Raw genomic sequence first — 20,293 nt, 5'->3', positions numbered from 1 at the left:
ATGGCCCACAAAGGGGAGAAGCCAGTAACTGAACAACAGCAAATTGGAGTTGTGGGTCCTCCCCTGACCAGGGTGGGGAAAACCGACCGGTAAGCAATTGGAGGACAGACACAAGTGGTACTGAAATGCAAATTTCTACAGACCCGGAAGAGGACTGGCCTCAGACTGGCAACCTGTGCCTGAATCTATTCTGCGGTATCCCTTCAGCACTCTCTAATCCTATGGGTAGTTCTTGTGTCACTCAAGATTCACGAGCCAATCAGAACATCTAAGTGGACCTGCCACTCAAAAGGAAAGGCGGGCTCTTCCGGGTGCGATCGTGCAAGTTCCTCTTTGAAGCAGACAGTCTTGAATGTTTCTGCTTGATGTGGTCTGTGTGCCGCTCCTGGGTGCGGAGAGCTCTGGCAAGCTCAGAAGTCCGGACATGGTAAGCGCAGGGCCATCTCCCACAAAGGGGAGGAGCAGGCGGCTGAGCCGAGGGAGCTGGTGTGGTGGGTCGTCCCTGGGGCTCGGTGGTAAACAGCAGCCTGACAGAAGCTGTGACTTGTGAGGCTCCTTGTGAGGTTTCCCTGTGGTCCTGTTCTCTCCCTGGACCGGTGGTGGGATCTGAATAACTTCACTTGGTGGCTGCATCTACACAGAGCACTTTGGGTAGGGGCTTCTGTGTAGAAACATCCTTGGCAGGATGCCAAACTCGGAGAGCCCTAGTTTCTCTAGTGTCTTCAGTAAGTTCTGGCCTTAGCGTTTAGCCGCTTTACATGTAGGTAGAAGATCCATTTAGAGTTAATTTTGTGGAGGCTGTAAAAGGCATCTCGTGTGCTGGGTAGCACTCCAATGTTAAGCTGTGATGTAGAAGGGTAGAGTAGATGATGAGAAGGATTTAGTAAAGCTTATAGTGACACCAAGTAGAATGTAGCCGAGGGAGGACTGCCTCTAAAACACCCCACAGATACATAGTATGCTAACCAGGCCTGTTAGAGAATCGGGTGCTAGTATACATGTGTTAGTTATATACAAGTCCAGTGTGGGCTTGGTCAGAAATGTTTTTGAGATGTCCAGTGTTCCCCGTCTTTCCTTTCTCTTATTAGATCCCTGAGGTGTTTTTCCCGTTGTATGAGATAGTTTGTGCTGACTTCACAGAAGTCTCCCATTTTTTTCCGTTTTCCCCCTGTATGACGTATACATAATGCTATTCTTCAGAAGCCTACTTGGCATAAGACAGAGCTTGTACAAGAACTTTTCTTATGTTCTATCTTCTGGCACCTTCAACTCAGGACCCCATCACCAAAGAGTGGCCTGCTGTTTCAGTGCACTGGTGTATTTAATAAGTAATTATGGTTATATCTTTTCTCCCATCTTTGGGACTTGCAGCCTCCAGTCCATATTTAAATTGTTTAAAACATAACCAGGGGCCTGAACCTAAAAGAGGTTTAAGGGCTGAGAGCATATGTAGAATATAAAATCTGTTCTTGGCTGTCTCTTCTCTGAGCATCAGACAGAGCTGAATGCATGCTGTCATTACAGAGATTTTTCTTAATTAATCTTGTAATCATTGGGGAAGGTGTATTAATTCTAGGATAACTGCATCTTCTTCCCTTTTATAGAAATGTTTCTAAGACAAGCTATGTTGACTTAGGTACCTTTGATCCCAGTCTCTTGCTACCCACCCAATGGCCTTGTTTTTGTTGTTTTGTTATTTGCTTTCTGGTTTGTTTGTTTGTTTTTCAAGACAGGGTTTCTCTGTGTAAGCCTGGCAGTCCCGGAGCTCACTCACTGTATAGACCAGGCTGGCCTTGAACTCAGAAAATTCACCCACCTGCCTTTGCCTCCAAAGTGCTGCAATTAAAGGTGTGCACCACCACTGCCTGGTTCCTAAATTCTTGAGTTAAAGGATTATACCACAACAGTTTTTTAAAATTCCTCTTTTGAGTTGTGTAATGAAGTGTCCATTTCAGTAACAGGTAAAGAGTTTTGCCAGTGGAGCATGCCTTCTGCCTTCAGACCAAGAGAAAAGTTTACTGTCAGATGAAACAAGGAAGACAATAGCTCGGCCTCAGACTAAAGTTTAAAGGTGTCAGCGTCGGGCATCATCGTTATGAAAGAGGACCTAATTCAGACAGGGTGAATGACTTTGTCATTTTCCATCATTTATTCATTTATGCATGTTGTGGTGGCTATTCCTGGTTGTCAGCTTGTTTATATCCAGAAATGAACTGCAATCCAGAAATTGAGGGCACACCTGTTATCCAGATGTTGAGACTAGGAGACACAGGCTTTTGACTTGGATGTTGACATGGGATGGCACAAGCTTTTGATCCAGATCTTGAGGATTAGGGGATCTTGAGGATACACACCTTTAATCCCAGTCAACAGAAGAAGAGTTCAAGGCCAGCCAGGGATACAGCAAGTTCCAAATCCAGGCGTGGGCGTACACACCTATAATCTGGGTCACACCTTCTGCTGGAGTCCTACATAAGGACTATGGAAGAAGGAAGGCCTCCTTCTCTTCCTCTTCTTTCTCTTCTTTCTTCTTCTCTTGCTTTCACTTACTTGCCAGCACATCTGTTGGATACTACTTCAGGATTCCAGTTTATTCAGAAGGCCAGCTGAAACACCTACCCTCCTGAAACTGAGCAACTACTGGATTCTTGGACTTCCCTTTCACAGCTGCTCATTGTTGGGTTAGTTGGAGTGTAGACTGTAACTTGTTCTAGTAATTTCCTTTAATATATAGAGATATTACATAAGTTCTGTGATTCTAGAGAACCCTGACTAATACACATGTGAATAAAAACAGACCATACTGGTGGGTGTATAAGTTGACTAGGTTAGGTGGAATGAATGAATATTGAATTTCTATTTAAGAGACGTATATAGGTATGTGCAATCCTCATTGGCCCAGTTAAGTCAGCATTTATCTTTTTACAAAGTCAATTGTTGGTGTTACTTTTAAAGTTTCATTTCCTTTATGCATTGCTGTTCTGGTCTCGTTTTTATTCTCTCAAGTTCCTCATTCATTAAGAATTTCATTCTTTTTCCTAAAGAGATTTCGTGTTTGTGTTTGTTTAGAGCAACATCTCCCATAGCTCACCCTTTCCTTCTGCTATGTAGTTAAGACTTGTTATGAACATCTACCTAATCCTGCCTCGGCTGCCCAGTGCTTGGAAGACTCTTTTGCAACTCCTTTCAGGTTGGGCTCTGACTGGTCAGTGAGGAAAAAGAAAAAGAGCAGTGAATGAGTGTCCTCCAGCCTCCCTGGATTGGGGTGAAGGGATAGAAATAAAGAGGGACCTGTGTAAGAATTGAATTCTCTGAAGAAGCTGGTGTAATCTCAGCACAGAAAAGCAGGGGGAAGAAGGACAGCCAGGGCCTTTCTGCTGCTTTGACAGTCGTTGGTAATAGCAATGAGTAATCAGGTAATCAGTTTTAGACAGCCAGTAAAAGTCCAAACTGGCCATCTAGGAGATTTTGAGATCAGGGCAATCAGGAATCTGGATGAGGAACCGAATTTATTTCTAGAAACCAAATTTCTGTATTTAAACTAGTTAAAGCAACACAAGATCTAGATGAAGTGGTGTGGCCATGCCTAACTGGAATATTATTTTTTTCTGGCTTAAAAATACACAATATGAGCGAAAAGATATGAATAATACTTGATGGACTCTAGGACATATGTTTAGTCCCAAACAGTATTGGACCATAAAGCATGGTTTTTTTGTTTGTTTTTTGTTTGTTTGTTTTGTTTTGTTTTTTTTAGAGACAAGGTTTCTCTGTATAGTCCTGGCTGTTCTGGAACTCACTCTGTAGACCAGGCTGGCCTTGAACTCAGAAATCCGCCTGCCTCTGTCTCCCAAGTGCTGGGATTAAAGGCGTGTGCCACCACCGCCCGGCACATGTTTTAACTTTTAAAAATAATTTTTGAGAGTATAATTAAATCATTTCATCCTTCTCCTTTCTCCCTACCAGTAAGTCTGAAACCCTGGAACAAATGGCTGAAGAGCCTATTTAACAAATCAAAGCAGACCTGCCTGTCAGGTTCTCTCAGCAGACCTCAGTCCCTACCTGATACAGGGTATGGTTTGCATACCTTGCCTGTAGCCCAGTGTTAGGGCTGCTCTTCCTCCTCCCAGCTGCCATTCCTCATGTAACCCAACCATGTTGGTTACTGCTCTTTTACATCTACCATTTATCATCCTGATCTCTTAATCTGCCTCTTGCTTCTTCCTTCCTTTCTCTCTCTCACATTTGTCCCCTCTTGACTCTCCCGGATATTCCTGGTTATGCTCTCCTTTTTTTGAATAGTAAACTTTGTCCTCCACAAGAGGAACAGTCATGTCCTTTCTTTTTTATTTCTTTTCTTACTTTTTTTTTCATTCACCTCTCATTAGCCTCTCCTTACTTTAAAATTCCCAACCATGTTTTGCTTTAATTGTTACTGTTTGAATTTGACTGAAGTTTGGCTGCAGGACTTCCCAACTATGAAGCAGAGATGGACACTGTGTGTGTAATGGAGCATAAGAACAAAGGACCCAGTGTCTTGGAAGAGAAAAAGAAGTGCTTTGGGAGACTACGAAATTCTATTAAATACAGTCTTCCCAGAGTAGGGCACTGTCTGCACTTAGGGTGGAAGCCAGAGCTAGGAAGTCTTCAGCTGTCTGAGTTATTTGCTGTCTGATCCCCAGTAGAGGAGCTACTACCACCAGGAGGCCCAGATGGATTTTCCAAGCTATCCAGGATAGCAATCAGGATCACCAGTGGAAGGTAGCTTGCAGATTCTTTCCAGGATTCTCCTCAGATGTAAATGTAGAAATCTATGAGGAAGACCATTAGCCATGCATGGTTAGTGTGGGAGCCATTGTCCCAGGCCAGGAGGAGCATGTCTGCTGGGCTATCAGTCTGATCTGCTGGGATTGAGATGGACTGTGGGTTAGATTGTGGTTCTATTGGTCCATGTGGTGATCTGAGCCCTTGTCCTGTGCCCCTCCCTGAGTGTGGATTTCCTGGGGGGGGGGGCTTAAGAGCACTGGCTGTGTAAAGCTGTGGTGCTTATATCACTATCCAGTGTGTACACAAAGGCAGTGCGTTTGCTGTACAGGTGGGAGGCAGACTGGGAAAGTGGAGGTCTGGTTTCTGTAAGTACTGACCCTCGCATTCCACATTCAGTTTTGTGTGACAAATTTTATAAGTAGTTTAGAAATTAATAGAAAGGAGGTGATAGGGATGATCCTTCATTAATATCTGATTAGAATCTGTTTACTTTTCCACTACAACCAGTCACAATGGCATGATTCAGAGAAATTCAGTTCCAAGGTATAAAAGGAGTTTCTAAGTTGCAGAATTTCTCAGGTGTGCATGGTGACGAGTAGGTGGATAAGACAAGATTGCAGATCTTGTGACATAATCCATGTAACAGGAAGCAGACATTAAAATGGTCTTCAAAGTTGTTTTGTTGTGTGGGCTTCAGTGGGGCTGAGTTTGCAAGAAACCACAGTGGGCCATAAGGGGCTGCAGGGTCAGCCTACCTTTCTGATTGATCACCTCCATTTACAGAGACAGCTCTAGAGCGTGGGGCAAAAATATAACAGTTTAGGGAACTACTTGAGTCATTTCTATAGGAGTCATGAAGTCTGTGTTTAATTTGTATACTCGTACAATCACAGGTAACATTGGTCAAGTTTGCATTTTTCCTGGTGTAGTTACTTTACGTACTTAGATGAAACCTCAAATATATTTTTAGGCTTATGTTTCTGGCTTTTTATCTCCATCCTCACAGTTTTTCACAAATATTGTACATATTCTAGATTATTGTGTCTTTGTTGTAAGTACAGAAGTTACATTGTCCCAGTGTGTGTACTATTTCTTCATATTCCTATTGAGAATGCTGAGTTTTCTCATAACATATAGCTTTGTAATCAATGTTCCTGTTATACATTTTTAGGAATTTTTTCCTGTTTTTCTTAAATTATTTATTTATTTATTTATTTATTTACAGTCCAGCCATTGCCTCTGCTTTCTAGTACCCCATCCCACAGTTTCACATCCCATTCCTCCTCCTCCTCTGTCTTTGAGAGGATGCTCTTCACCACCACTAGGCCTCCCCCATTGCCCCCCGGGGCCTCAAGTCTCTAGAGAATTAGGCTCCTCTTCTCCCACTGAGGCCAGACGAAGCAGTCCTCTGATATACATGGGTCAGGGCATTGGACCAGCTCATGCTAGGTATTGGTGGCTCAGTGTCTGGGAGCTCCCAGGGTTTTAGGTTAGTTGAGACTGCTGGTCTTCCTATGGGGTCGCCCTCCTCTTCAGCTTCTTCCATCTTTCCCCTAATTCAACCATAGAAGTCCAATGGTTGGGTTTAAGCATTTGTGTTTGTCTCAGTCAGCTACTGTGTGGGCCTCTCAGAGGACAGCCATGCTAGCCTCCTGTCTGTAAGCACACCATAGCATCATTAATAGTATCAGGCCATAGTGGCTCTCCATGTGATGGGTCCTAAGTTGAACTGGTCGCTGGACCATCTTTCCCTCTGTCTCTTCTCCATTTTTGTCTCTGCAGTTCTTTTAGACAGTAATAATTCTGGGTCAGAATTTTTGACTGTTAGTTGGCAACCCCATCCCTCCACGTGAGGCCCTGTCTATCTACTGGAGTGGAATCTCCCCACTGTTGGGAATTTCATCTAATGTTACTCTCCTTGAGTCCTGAGTCTAACCTCCCAGATCTCTGGTACTTTCTAGATGGTCCCCCACCTCTCACCTCCCGAGGCTGCATATTTTCATTCATTCTTCTGGTCCTTTGGTCTTCTTTCCTGTCTCCTTTCTCTTCTTTCCCCCATACCTGATCCTGTTCGCCTTTTCCTTGTCCCCTCTCCCACCCAGGTCCCTCCCTCTGCCTCTGCAATTATTTTTCCCCTTTCTAAGTGAGATTGAAGCATCCTCATTGAGCCTTTCTGCATGTAAAATTTCTTAAGTTCTATAGGGTATATCCTAGGTATTCTGTCCTTTTTGGCTAATATCCACTTATTAGTGAATACATACCATGCATGTTCTTTTGGGTCTAGGTTACCTCACTTAGGGTGATATTTTCTAGTTTCATCCATTTACCTGCAAAACTCACGACATCCTCATTCTTAATAGCTGAGTAGTATTCCATAGTGTAAATGAACCACATTTTCTGAATCTGTTCTTTGGATGAGGGAAATCTGGGTTGTTTCCAGCTTCTGGCTATTATAAATAAGGCTGCTATGAACATGAAGGAGCATCTTTTGGGTATATGCCCAAGCTGAGTCTTCAGCTAGATCAATTTCAAATTTTCTGAGGAACCTCCAGATTATTTTCCAGAGCGGTTGTACCAGTTTGCAATCCCACCAACAATGGAAGAGTGTTCCTGTTTCTCCATATCCTTGCTGCCATCTGCTGTCACCAGAGTTTTTGATCTTAGCCATTTTGATTGGTATAAGGGGGTATCTCAGGGTTGTTTTGATTTGTATTTCCCTGTTCACTACAGATTTTGAACATTTCTTTCTGTGTTTCTTGGTCATTTGAGATTCCTCTGTTGTGAATTCTCTGTTTAGCTCTGTACCTCATTTTTAAATTTGTTTTTTTTTTTGAGGTTAGTTTCTTGAGTTCTTTATATATTTTGGATATTAGCTCTCTATTGGATGTGGAGTTAGTGAAGATTTTTTTCCCAATCTGTAGGTTGCTGATTTGTCCTATTGACAGTGTCTTTTGCCTTACAGAAGCCTTTCATTTTCAGGAGGTCCCATTTGTCAATTGTTGATCTTAGAGCCTGAGCCATTGGAGTTCTGTTTAGGAAATTTCCCCCTGTGCCAATGAGTTTGAGGATCTTTCCCGTTTTCTCTTCTATTCAGTTCAGTGTTATCTGGTTTTATGTTGAGGTCCTTGATACACTTGGACTTGAGCTTTGTGCAAGATGATAAATATGGATCTTTTTTCACTTTTTTACTTACAGACTACCAGTGAGACTAGCACCATTTATTGAAAATGCTTTCTTTTTTCCATTGTATATCTTTTGCTTCTTTATCAAAGACCAAGTGTCCATAGATAGGTAAATTTATTTCTCGGTCTTTAGTTTTATTCTACTGATTGACCTGTCTGTCTCTGTACCAATACCATTCTTTTTTTAAATCACTATTGCTCTGTAGTATAGCATGAGGTCAGGGACGGTGATTCTCTGAGAAGTTCTTTTAGTGTTAAGAATTGCTGCCGAGTGGTAGTGGCGCAGGCCTTTAATCCCAGCACTTGGGAGGCAGAGGCAGGCGGATTTCTGAGTTCGAGGCCAGCCTGGTCTACAGAGTGAGTTCCAGGACAGCCCGGGCTACACAGAGAAACCCTGTCTCGAAAACCAAAAAAAAAAAAAAAAAAAAAAAAAGAAGGAAAAAGAAAGAATTGTTTTTGCTATCCTGCTTTTTTTTCTTTTCCATATGAAATTGAGAATTTTTCTTTCCATATCTGTGATTGAATTGTGTTGGAATTATGATGCGAATTGCATTGGATCTGTAGATTGCTTTTAATAGGTTGGCCCCTTTTACTAAGTTAATTTTATCAATCAATGATCATGGGAAATCTTTCCATCTTCTGAGGTCTTCGATTTCTTTCTTGAGAGACTTGAAGTTCTTGCCATACTGATCTTTCACTTGTTTGGTTAGAGTTACATCGAGATATGTTATATTTGTGACTATTGTGAAGGGTGTTGTTTCCCTATTTTCTTTCTCAGTCTGTTTATCATTTGTATAAAAGAAGGCTACTGATTTGTTTGAGTTAATTTTATATCCAGTCACTTTGGCAATGTTATTTCTCAGCTGTAGAAGTTCTCTGGTAGAATTTTTGGGTCGCTTATACATGCCATCCTATCATCTGCAGAGAGTGTTACCATGACTTTTACTTTTCAAATTTGTATCCCCTTGATCTTTTGTTGTCTTATTGATCTAGCTAGAACTTCAAGTACTATATTGAATAGATACGGAGAGAGTGGGCAGCCTTGTCTTTTCCCTGATTCTTGTGGGATTGCTTCAAGTACCTGTCCATTTAATTTAATATTGGCTGTTGGTTTGCTATATATTGATTTTATTAGGTTTATGAGTTTTGATTATTTCCTGCCATCCACTCATCTTGTGTTTGTTTGCTTTTTTTTTTGTTGTTGTTGTTATAGAGCTTTTAGGTGTGCTGTTAAGTTACTAGTGTACGATCTCTCCTATTTCTTTATGAAGGTACATAGTGCTATGAATTTTCCTCTTAGCACTGCTTTCATTGTGTCCCTTAAGTTTGAGTATGCTGTGTCTTCGTTTTCATTGAATTCTAGAACCTCGTTAATTTCTTCCCTGACCAAGTTATCATTGAGTAGAGAGTTGTTCAGTTTCCGTGGGTGTGTTGGCTTTCTGTTGTCTTTGATCTTATTGAAGTCTAGCCTTAGTTCGTGGTGATCTGATAGAATACATTGGATTATTTCAGTCCACCTGTATCTGTTGAGGCTTGTTTTGTGACCGATTATATGGTCAGTTTTGGAGAATGTACCATTAGGTGCTGAGAATATATACTCTTGTTTTGAGGTGAAATGTTCTTTAGATATCTGTTAAATCCATTTGGTTCATAACTTCTGTTAGTTTCACTATGTCTCTGTTTAGTTTCTGTTTCCATGATCTATCCGTTGCTGAGAGTGGGGTGTTGAAGTCTCCCACTATTATTGTGTGAGGTTCAATGTGCATTTTGAGCTTTAGTAAAGTTTTTTTATGAATGTGGGTGCCTTTGCATTTGGGGCATACATGTTCAGAATCGAGAGTTTCTCTTGGTGGATTTTTCCTTTGATGAATAAGAAGTTTCCTTCCCCATCTAGTTTGATAACTTTTGGTTGAAAGTCTATTTTATTGGATATTATAATGGCAACTCCCACTTGTTTCTTGAAAACATTTGCTTGGAAAACTTTTTTCCAGCCTTTTACTCTGAGATAGTATCTGCGTTGTCACTGAGATGTGTTTCTTGTATGCAGCAAGATGCTGGATCCTGCTTTTGTATTCTGTCTGTTAGCTTATGTCTTTTTACTGGGGAATTGTGTCCATTGATTTTAAGAGGTATTAAAGACAGATGATTGTTCATTCCTATTGTGTTTGTTATTGGAGATAGTATTGTGTGTGTGTGTGTGTGTGTGTGTGTGTGTGTGTGTGTGTGTGAGATGGTTGTCTTGCTTTTTTCTTTGGTATAGATACTCCCTTTGCATTGGAGTTTTCCTTCTAGAATCCTCTGTAAGGCTGGAATGGTAGATATATATTGTTTAAATTTGGTTTTGTCATGAAATATTTTGGTTTCTTTATATATTATGATTGAAAGTTTTGCAGGATATAGTTAGTATCCTGGGCTGGCATTTGTGTTCCCTTAGGATCTGTCCAGGGTCTTCTGGCTTTTATAGTCTCTGTTGAGAAGTCTGGTGTAATTCTGATAGGTCTGTCTTTATGTTACTTGGCCTTTATCCCTTACAGCTTTTAATATTCTTTCTTTGTTCTGTGCATTTAGTGTTTCAATTATTATGTGACTGAAGAGTTTTGTTTTCTGGTCTGGTTTGTGTGTGTGTGTGTGTGTGTGTGTGTGTGTGTGTGTGTGTGTGTGTGTGTGTGTGTTCTGTTGGCTTCTTGACCATTTATGGCCATCTTTTTCTTTATGTTGGGGAAGTTTTCTTCTATGATTTTGTTGAAGATGTTTTCTGGTCCTTTGATTCCTGTTATTCTAGGTCTTCTATTCCTGTTATTGTTAGGTTTGAGAATCCATCTAAAGTATTGAGATATGGACATTTGAGATTCCTGGGTATCCTGGATTTCCTGGTTATTTCTACTGCAACTATGGTCCACGTGTGGCAGGGTACATCCCAATTTAGCAGCTAAACTTCACAGGCTCATGCATATTGTGCTGATTCTGGAAACAAGGGGTTGCAAAATGCATGGTCAGAGATTCTCCCACTCTGGTTTCAGTTCAGCACTAGTCCATCCATTTTTGTTTGGCAGAGTCCAGTCCCCAGTGAGGATATTATGATAGTTCATTGCATGATGCTGGGAAGATGAAGCCCGAGTTTTGTTTTGAGACCACAAGATGTTGCTATTCCTAAGCAATGAGGGATTTGTCATGGAGATGTGTATATAGGAAGTGGACGTACTGAAACTGAGAGATGTATGAGAGGTTGAAGGGATAGAGCCATCTAAGCCCTTTGAAACTGAAGTCCCATGTGTCTGAGACAGAGCTACAGAATTTGGTGTTTGCCTTCTTGGGTTTCTTGCCTTTGTCCAACTTACACATTCCTCTCTATAGGAATGGCAAAGCGTATTCTGTGCCAATGTGTGCTGAAAAGATATAACTTGTTTTCTGATTGTACAAGATGTGGCAATCAAGAGATCACCTTTAATATCAAAAGAGTCTTTGGATGTTTCAACAGTATAGGGGCTGTTGCAGACTATTAGGACCAGTGGAGTTAGACTAAATATATTTTTATGATAGGATGATCATGATCCTAGAGTCACAATGTACTTGATAGAATAAAAAAAAAAAAAAAAAGCTTTTAAATAGCATGATGTCTCTGAACACTTGTCTCTCCTTTGTGGCTTTTGTGAAAAGCTTATGGAAGTTTTTGTAGGAGGGCCCTTTGTAGATAAGTTATTGGGTATGATATTTGTGTGTCTATACACTCAACCTGTTTCCTGTTTGTGTCTAGTGTGTTGTGCTTGAAACTAATCAGTCAGCTTCCTTTTGCTGCTGTCATGTACTCACCATTATTGACTCTGTCCCTGAGTCACATCGGCTACAGTAGAAAGAATTGTTATTTGATGCTAAGCCGTTTTGCAAGCCTGGTGTTTTTATATTTTTAACTTGGTTGGTTTTGGTTTTGATTTTGAAGACAGTGTATTTCTGTGTAGCTGTGGCTGTCCTGAAGTAGGTATGTAGACCAGGCAGGCCTTGAATGTAGTGATCCATCTGACTACAGAGTCCAGGGATTAGATGTGGGCCAAATGTCTGACTTGTTTTGTTTTTTATATTATTAGCCGATGGCCTTGGAATGTAGGTACATGCAAGCATATGATGATGTTCATCCAAATCTTGAATTTTGAAATTTAGCAGAGAGTATATTATTTTTCCCAGGATTCAGGACATTCAGACCACCTGGGCCTTCTGAGTCACTGGATTATTGGAGTGTGGCATTATTACTACCTGTTGTGTTTGCTTTGAATTTTTTTGAATGAATTCAAAATATATGAATACACACGAATATGTATATCATGTGTGCCTCATCCTCAAGAGCTCCTTAACTTGGTATAATGGATAGTTTTGAGCCTCCATGTAAGTACTGGCAGTTGACCCTAATATAATTATTGGCATGACCAGCCATAGCTCTGGTGAGCCATCTCTCCTGCCTTATGTTGCTTTTTCTGATCATCATTTATATTGCTAATATTTTCATCTGTCCATTTGTAACTGTTGAAATATGCATTTGTTTTTAGTAATATCATTAATCTTATAGTTTAAACTGTGTCACTTCAGGTTTCTCAAAGATGAATACAGAACTGGAATGAATGTACAGTTTTTTTGTAGAAACCTCAGGAAATACTGCTGAGTTCATTCTTTTTTGTTTGATTGATTTTTGCAGGGGAGTTGGAGTATTAATATGTACCTCTTACTGTCCTCAAACTCACTTCATTCATGAGGCTGACATCCAACTCTATGATATATGCCTGGATCTGCCTCTTGACTGCTGGGGTTACAGGCATGAGTAACCAGTGTACTTATCATTTTTTAGTTAGTAATTGTTTATACAATTTATCTGATATGTGCTCAGTACTATTGATGTGGTTGCTTATGTGTCTTTATGTTTGTTAATTACCATTTCTCTTGCAAGGCTTCATCATATTCAAGGGGTGCAGAAATGACAGAAGTGCTCATTCATTATTTACTTTTCTTCTAAGATTACTTTGGGTTACATTAGATCATTTGTGTCAGGAAATAAGTAGAGGTTATTTCATTCTAGTGTAAGCACCAGAAGTACAGGAATATTTTGTCAATGAAGTATACATTTACAGTGTTGTCAGGGTCATACTTTCTCACATATACATGTGTGGGATCTTTTAGTACTTAGTGACCTATGATGATGTGCATGTGGACTTCACTTGGGAAGAGTGGGCTTTGCTGGATCCTTCTCAGAAGAGCCTCTACAAAGATGTGATGCTGGAGACCTATAGGAATCTCACTGCTATAGGTAATACAGTAAATTTTCTTTCACTTTTTAAAATCTGGGGGTGACTGTTTCTTTGTTGTTTCTTTGTTGTTGTTTTTTGTAATTTCAGTTGAGAATGAGGAAGGATGAGGTGAATAAATCAGTCATGGTTCTAAGGTTCTCTGAAGATAGTAACTTAAATTTTGCCTAGTTTCCAATAATATAACATACATTCTTTGGTACTATATTTCAGGTTACAATTGGAAAAACCATAATATTGAAGGACATTTTCAAAGTTCTAGAAGAAATGGAAGGTAATTTTCATGTGTAAGCTGATAAGAATATGCCTCGGAAGAAATTTTAGTATGTCCTGCAAGTTTTAAAGAAAAGCAACAGGGAAAAAAAAAAAAAAACACTGCTTTAAGTTATAGATGATTATTAAATTCTCACAAAACCATGTGTGTCAATGTCAGGTAAATAATTTGTGTTTACCAGGCATTCCTCTAAGTACAAATACAAGGAAACAATGCCTTAACAGAGCTCACCCTTTGAATCACAGCCCAATAGAGTTATGCTGTAGGACTGCCAGTGTGTTTAGACATTGTGTTTAGACACTTAGACATTGTAAGATATATACATTGAGTAGGTGATAAGTATATGTCCAAAACCTTCTAATAAGCAAATAGTTCATATTAAAGCTGGTGTTATTGTTGTAATAATGTTTCTAAATTTAGTGAGATGGGTAGTTTAGATAGTCAAGAATGCTGTTGTGGAGATACCGTAATCTAATTGGTATTCTAACTTTACTGGTGACATCCACAAACATGTACTTCAGAAAATTTCTGAGTACTAGGACTGTGGAATTCTTCTGTTTGTCTTGGTTCACTTTGCAAATGTAGTATGACTCACACAATAAGAAAATTTATGAATGCAATCGGTGTGGTAGAGCTCTGAGTTCTTTTAGTTCTCTTCAAATGTATGAAAAACCTCTTATAGCAAAAAGATGCAATAAATATGAGCCATGTAATCTATGCTCTTCCATCCCATGTATCTTCAAAGATGTAAAACAACCATAATGAAGGGGAACCCTGTGAATAGAGTGATAATATTTTACACCTGGCTTCCTCTTTACATTTAGACCAAATTGTAAAAGTAATTTGTACACATAAAAATAATTCATCAGTGTATTGAATATGGAAATGTTTTCACATGTGCCAATTATCTTTGCAGGCATGAAAGAAGTTATACTGAAGAGAAACTTTATGAATTTACCCAATATGATAAAGACTTTGCATATCAGAGTCATCCTCAAAGGCATGAAAGAATTCATTCTGGAGAGAAGTCCTATGACGGTATCCAATATTTTGAAGCCTTTGCACATCACAGTAGTCTCCAAATACATAAAAGAACACATATTGTAGAAAAACCCTATGAGTGTAACCAATGTGGTAAAGCCTTTGCATATCATAGTTATCTTCAAAGGCATGAAAGAAGTCATACAGGAGAGAAACCTTACAAATGTAATCTATGTGGTAAAGCCTTTGGACGCCACAGTCATCTTCAGAGGCATGAAAGAATTCATACAGGAGAAAAAAGCTATGAATGTAATCAATGTGGTAAAACATTTCTACATCACAGTCATCTTCAAATACATAAAAGAACCCATATTGGAGAGAAACCCTTTGAATGTAACCAATGTGGTAAAGCCTTTGCACGAAACAGTCATCTCTTAATACATCAAAGAATACATACTGGAGAGAAACCCTATGAATGTAAGCAATGTGGTAAAGCCTTTGCATATCAAAGTGGCCTCCTATATCATAAACGAAGATATATTGTAGAGAAACCCTATGAGTGTAACCAATGTGGTAAAGCCTTTGCATGTCACAATAGTCTCCAAGTACATAAAAGAACACATACAGGAGAGAAACCCTATAAATGCAATCAATGTGGAAGAGCCTTTGGACGCTACAGTTCTCTTCAAAGGCATGAAAGAATTCATACAGGAGAGAAACCTTATGAATGTAATCAGTGTGGTAAAGCATTTGGACGTCACAGTTCTCTTCAAAGGCATGTAAGAATTCATACAGGGCAGAAACCTGATGAATGTAGTCAATGGTGTGAAGATTGTGGATGTTACAGTAGTCTCCGGATACATAAAAGACCACATACTGGAGAGAAATACTTTGAGTGTAACCAATGTGGTAAAGGCTTTTCACAAAACAGTAGTCTCCAAATACATAAAACAACATTACTGTAGGGGAACTCTATTAGTGTAACCAATGTGGTAAAGCTTTTGTATATCATGATCATCTTTGAATACATAAAAAAACATGTACTCCAGAGAAACCCTATGAATGTAATCAATATAGTAAAGCCTTTGCATGTCAGTAACCTTCAAAGGCATGAAAGAAACCATACTGCAGAGAAAGCCTGTGAGTGTATTTAATATGGTGAAGCCTTTGCCCATTTCTGTAGTCTTCATCATCATGAAAGAAATCCATACTGGAGAAAAACCCTATGAATGTATTTAATGTGCGGAAGCCTTTTTTCATATCATAAGTCTTCATTATTGTGAAATAATTCATACCAGAGAGAAACCTTTTAAGTATATTTAATATGGTAAAGCCTTTGCATATTTCAATAGTCTTCATTATCATGAAAGTATTCATACTGGAGAGAAATTCTGTAAGTATAAGCAATGTGGTAAAGCCTTTGTGTTATAGGGTCCTCTGAGATCCAACAAAACTCAAACTCAGGTAATCAAATGACAAGAACTTATTGTAATCAAGCTGCTACTGATGTATCAGGGTCACAGAACACAGTTGGATACAGAACTGTGACTGCTGCCCATCCATCTCCCCACCCAGAGCAAAAATGTTATAGAGCTTTTAAATTCGAAAACGAGAAATATCTGTGCCAAGTTGCAGCTCCATTGGTTTTCACCAATCAGGAGTTAGGGATAAGGGCTTTCCTTATCCAGTTGGTCTATGTCAACTGATACAGCCTAACTAATTATATGTATTCTTTTGTGGTTGGGAACAGGCATTATGTTTTGAGGAACAAAAGATGCATAACAGAAGCCATGGTTAAGGACAGTCAATATGTTTTTATGAACAAAGATGAATAATGGAAGCTGGTCTGCAACTTGAACTTAGGTATATACCATATGATTAAATGGAGGCTGATTAACAAAAAATGCAGTACTTAGGACAAGTTTCCTCCTTTACTTGTTTCTAACAGTTGCCTATCACAGGCATTTTTGAATACTTAAAAGAATAACCACATTGGAGTGAAACTTCAAATTGTAATCAACATGATAAAGCTGTTTTACAACACAGTTATGTACATAAGAGACTACATACTGGAGAGAAAGCCTATGAATATGCAATGTGGTAAATCCTTTGCATGTAGCAGTAGTCTTAAAAAATCATGAGAAAAAGTCATACTGTGAAGAAAACCATAGATGTCCTCAGGATGCTAACAGTTTGCACTTGATGGTATCTGTATACAAGAGTAAACGCTGAGAGTGTAATTCATCTTTTGCATACCACAGTAATCTTTAAGGACCTTAAGGAACTGATAGTGAAAAGAATCTATGACTAAAGAATTTGGAAAGATCTGTAGCTAACATCCTTGCATTCAGTGTCAGGTACAACATGGTTGTGAATATGGCCGCATGACACAGTTTCAGCTGTGGGAGCACCTTCGATCTGAGTCATGCACCTCTGGCTTTCTCGTAGACAGATGGCACTGCTCTTTCTTGCATGCTTGTCTGTTACACATTTTTCAGTCAATTCAGGCATAATTCGACAAGGGATTTTATGGAGGCTGACTGCCTTAATTGTTCTCTGGGACATTTTTGCCAACTCATGATGATTATGTTGTACCAGGAAATATTTGAAGCAGGAAATATTTTTGAGAAACCTGAAGTTTTAGTAGTTAAAAGAAATAAAGACCCCCAAGGAAAAGGAACACTGGGCCTGGGTCACTAAGGACAGGAATGACTATAGAAAATACAATGAACAAGATAGAGGAAGAAATAGCTGGGTCTACTGGCTAAGTGAGCAGTGGTGAGAGCCCTCAGGAGAGGAGATGTCTAATAAGAGAAAGTTTGATTTAAAAACAGTATTGGGGAAAATTGGAAAGTATCTATCTATCTATCTATCTATCTATCTATCTATCTATCTATCTATCATCTATCATCTATCTATCATCTATCTAGCTATAAAATACAAAAGGGTGGGTAGAAATGTTTGGACCCCACAAGCAGGCTATTGATTAGTGAACTGACCTTCCTGGAAAGATTGGAACATACTAATTTGATCCCCTGGCATCTCCTACCTAAGGAAATTAGGGTACAAGTTCTAAGAGATAGAATTTGAGCTTGTGAAGGAGTCCTGCAGGAAGCTGTAAAAGAAATTAATATTGCATATGGAAAATAATTTGAAAAACACTGTAGAAATAGATATTCAGAAGAGTTTAGTAAACTGGATGAAGAGATTCTGTAAGTTAGACAAGCTAAAAATGCTAACATTACCCTGACCTGGGTAGCACCTTTCTGTTCTCATGCTAATGCTGTAAGCACAAGTTTATGCCCAGATGACCTGTGATGTGGAGGTTTGGCTAAGAGTTAAAAGTTAATGTATAACTTGCTTTTGCAGACACCAAACTGTGACTTTATGTGTGCTTTGTGTTTTCTATCGACATAGTTACATGGGTTTTTTTTTTTTTTTTTTTTTTTTTTGGAAAAAATGGGTTTGAGGAAAATAATGAAAAGGCTTTTGATTATGTATTGTATAAGAAGGAAGTGTGTAACCAATGAAAGACTGAGGTGAACTCAGAGACAGAACCTGAAAGCTGTCTCAGGGCACAGCTTCAGAACAACAATGAGTTACCTGTCAGGTTGCACCTGAGACTCTTTATTTTGTGCTAATCTAATCCATCTGGTTTTAAGATCCTTGAAACAACTGAGGCTGGTCCTGGGCAATTCAATTATATAAGATTATGGTTCTGAAGGGAAAATATGACAAGGGATAAAAATCTGTTCAAACAGTATGACGTCCTCTTTATTTTGTTTGTACTTGCTTACTCATGTGGACAAAAGCCCTATGAATTTAAACAATAAGGTAATCCTTTCAGATTTCACTGTTCTCTTCAATTACATGAAATAACTCATCCTGGTCATAAACTTTATGGGTGTATATTAGTAACTTTCTGTTGCTGTGATAAAACACAATGTCTAAGACACGTACAAAAGAGGTAAACCTGGTTAATGTTTCCAGAAGGGTCTGAGTGCCACCTACACACAGCTCAGGTAGGCAGAACACATTCTGTAAGGAGGGTCCTTGCTCTGGGAGGAAAACAGGAATCTTCGACTATTTTTGTGCTTCCCGGTCTCTTGAATACCCAGGTGCCACTGGCATAGTGCTGGGAGTGGGCAGTGGGGGTGCGAGATTCACACTTCCCTCAGGTCATGCCAGGCACAAAGGAGACAGCAGAGCCTGGGATGGGGCAGAGCCCAGTTTGTTTCCCAATGAGTGTGGACAATACAGAGGGCCTGGGAGAGAGAGGGCCTTCTCTGGGAGGTTTCCGAATGGCTCTTTATGAGGAGATCAGTAGCCCTCCTTTATACAAATGATAAACGGGCTGAGAAAGAAGCTAGGGAGATAACACCCTTCACAATAGCCACAATATAAAATATCTTGGAGTAACTCTAAGCAAGGAAGTGAAAGACTTGTATGATAAGAACTTCAAGTTGGGTTAGGGTTATGGTTAGGTTAGGGTTTGGATTAGGTTTTGGGTAAGGAGTTAGGGAAATCAGTGTGGGGCACCTCTGGGACTCACGGGAACCTGAGATGGGGGAGGCTAAGGGGACTCTATGCCAGTGACCCAAGCTGAGATTCCTACCAGCAGGGGATATGGAGAAGGGGCCACCTCCTGTAGTGAGGTGGGACTGCCAAAGGAGGGAGGGTGTCATCAACCCACCCACCAAACTTTCAACCCAAAATCTGCCATGCCTACAAGATGCACGGGGATAAAGATGGAGCAGAACTGGGAAGAGAAGTAGAAAGAATCCTCTGTCTCTAACCAAGAAACTTTCTTAAATTGATATTCATAAAGAAAATTAGTTCTCTGGAAAGGGGTCTCTGGGTTTACAAAACACTTAAGTGCATGCCCCAATGCAAAATGAACTCAGTGGTATTTTTGAAGACTTGATCAGCTCTACTGGCTAATCATCTGTTATTTTTATACACAGAATTATTTACTCCTTCTCCATAGCCTTTCTTTTCATGGTGTACACCAAAAACCTGTTAACACACCCCTAGAACACAAGATCGAGGATATCAGGCTCAACCTAGAATGAGTGTTTTAATTGACCATTAACTTGTCCCAAGCCTGGTTTGTTTTTTTTTTTTTCTTGCTACTACAGATGCGTGCTTGTAAGGTGCGAATGCTCACTCCACTCCATTCTCTAAGTTATGAAGCTCTTGCCAGTCTATGAGGAAGGAGCACATTCTATTCCTCATTCTACCTTCAAACTTTCAACTACTCTAACTTTCCAAGATAATTTGAATCAATCTAACTTCCAAAAAAACTATTTAAATCAGGAATTTCATAAAATGATTCATCTAAATAGCATCATCCCATGAAAGTTCATCTTCATTTTGATTTGTTGAAACTTGACCAACAGAATGGGCTATCACCCAGAAAGTAATAACATCAGTGTAAGCACTGAGAAAGCCAGATATATAGGGAATATGGTAATGACAAGCATGACAAGGCACATCAATAGCAAGAATTAATTCTGAGACAAATCTCCTGGGGTCATTAACTCTCCAGGGTACACCCACTACAGGTACTCCAGTTGTTTGCCAAATCTTCAAAACATTCAAAGGTTAGCATTATGTCATAAAATCTTTTCCAGAGGATGGACAGGCAAGGCAATGCCCTGAACCACTATTCCCTAACAAATAATGAGATTACAAAGGAGACCTGGTTGAAGCACTCAAAGTCTGTTTTATCTGTTCTAAGCAAGTAACAGGTGATCCCAACTAAGAAGCCATTATAGTTGAATGAACATAAGCATGATCTA

At 39.6% G+C, this 20,293-nt stretch overlaps 1 protein-coding gene across 3 annotated transcripts; it reads left to right on the top strand.

The window, feature by feature from the left end:
* Positions 1-294: 294 nt before the first annotated feature.
* Positions 295-18,340, top strand: LOC117704611 (uncharacterized). 3 transcript variants are annotated; one of them, XM_076929934.1, is made up of 5 exons: positions 295-427; positions 12,129-12,326; positions 13,113-13,239; positions 13,451-13,511; positions 14,428-18,340. In XM_076929934.1, the coding sequence occupies exons 3-5, from the start codon at positions 13,206-13,208 to the stop codon at positions 15,455-15,457; spliced, it is 1,125 nt and encodes a 374-aa protein (XP_076786049.1). In that variant the 5' UTR covers positions 295-427; positions 12,129-12,326; positions 13,113-13,205; the 3' UTR covers positions 15,458-18,340. The 3 variants fall into 3 exon arrangements, with proteins under 3 accessions (XP_076786049.1, XP_034352716.1, XP_076786050.1); XM_076929935.1 differs by lacking the exon at positions 12,129-12,326 and adding an exon at positions 1,956-2,121 and having other exon boundaries at positions 338-427; XM_034496825.2 differs by lacking the exon at positions 12,129-12,326 and having other exon boundaries at positions 298-427.
* The last annotated feature ends 1,953 nt before the right edge of the window (positions 18,341-20,293 follow it).

This window comes from Arvicanthis niloticus, chromosome 2 (genome assembly GCF_011762505.2).
Source record: "Arvicanthis niloticus isolate mArvNil1 chromosome 2, mArvNil1.pat.X, whole genome shotgun sequence".
Taxonomy (NCBI): Eukaryota; Metazoa; Chordata; class Mammalia; order Rodentia; family Muridae; genus Arvicanthis; species Arvicanthis niloticus.
This window is presented reverse-complemented; position numbering and strand designations above follow the sequence as displayed.

Coding starts and splice junctions, on each gene's coding strand:
- LOC117704611 (XM_034496825.2), top strand. CDS start 353: ATGTTTCTGCTTGATGTGGTCTGTGTGCCGCTCCTGGGTGCGGAGAGC. Junction 428..13,112: donor AGCTCAGAAGTCCGGACATG/GTAAGCGCAGGG, acceptor GGGATCTTTTAG/TACTTAGTGACCTATGATGA. Junction 13,512..14,427: donor AGTTCTAGAAGAAATGGAAG/GTAATTTTCATG, acceptor TTATCTTTGCAG/GCATGAAAGAAGTTATACTG.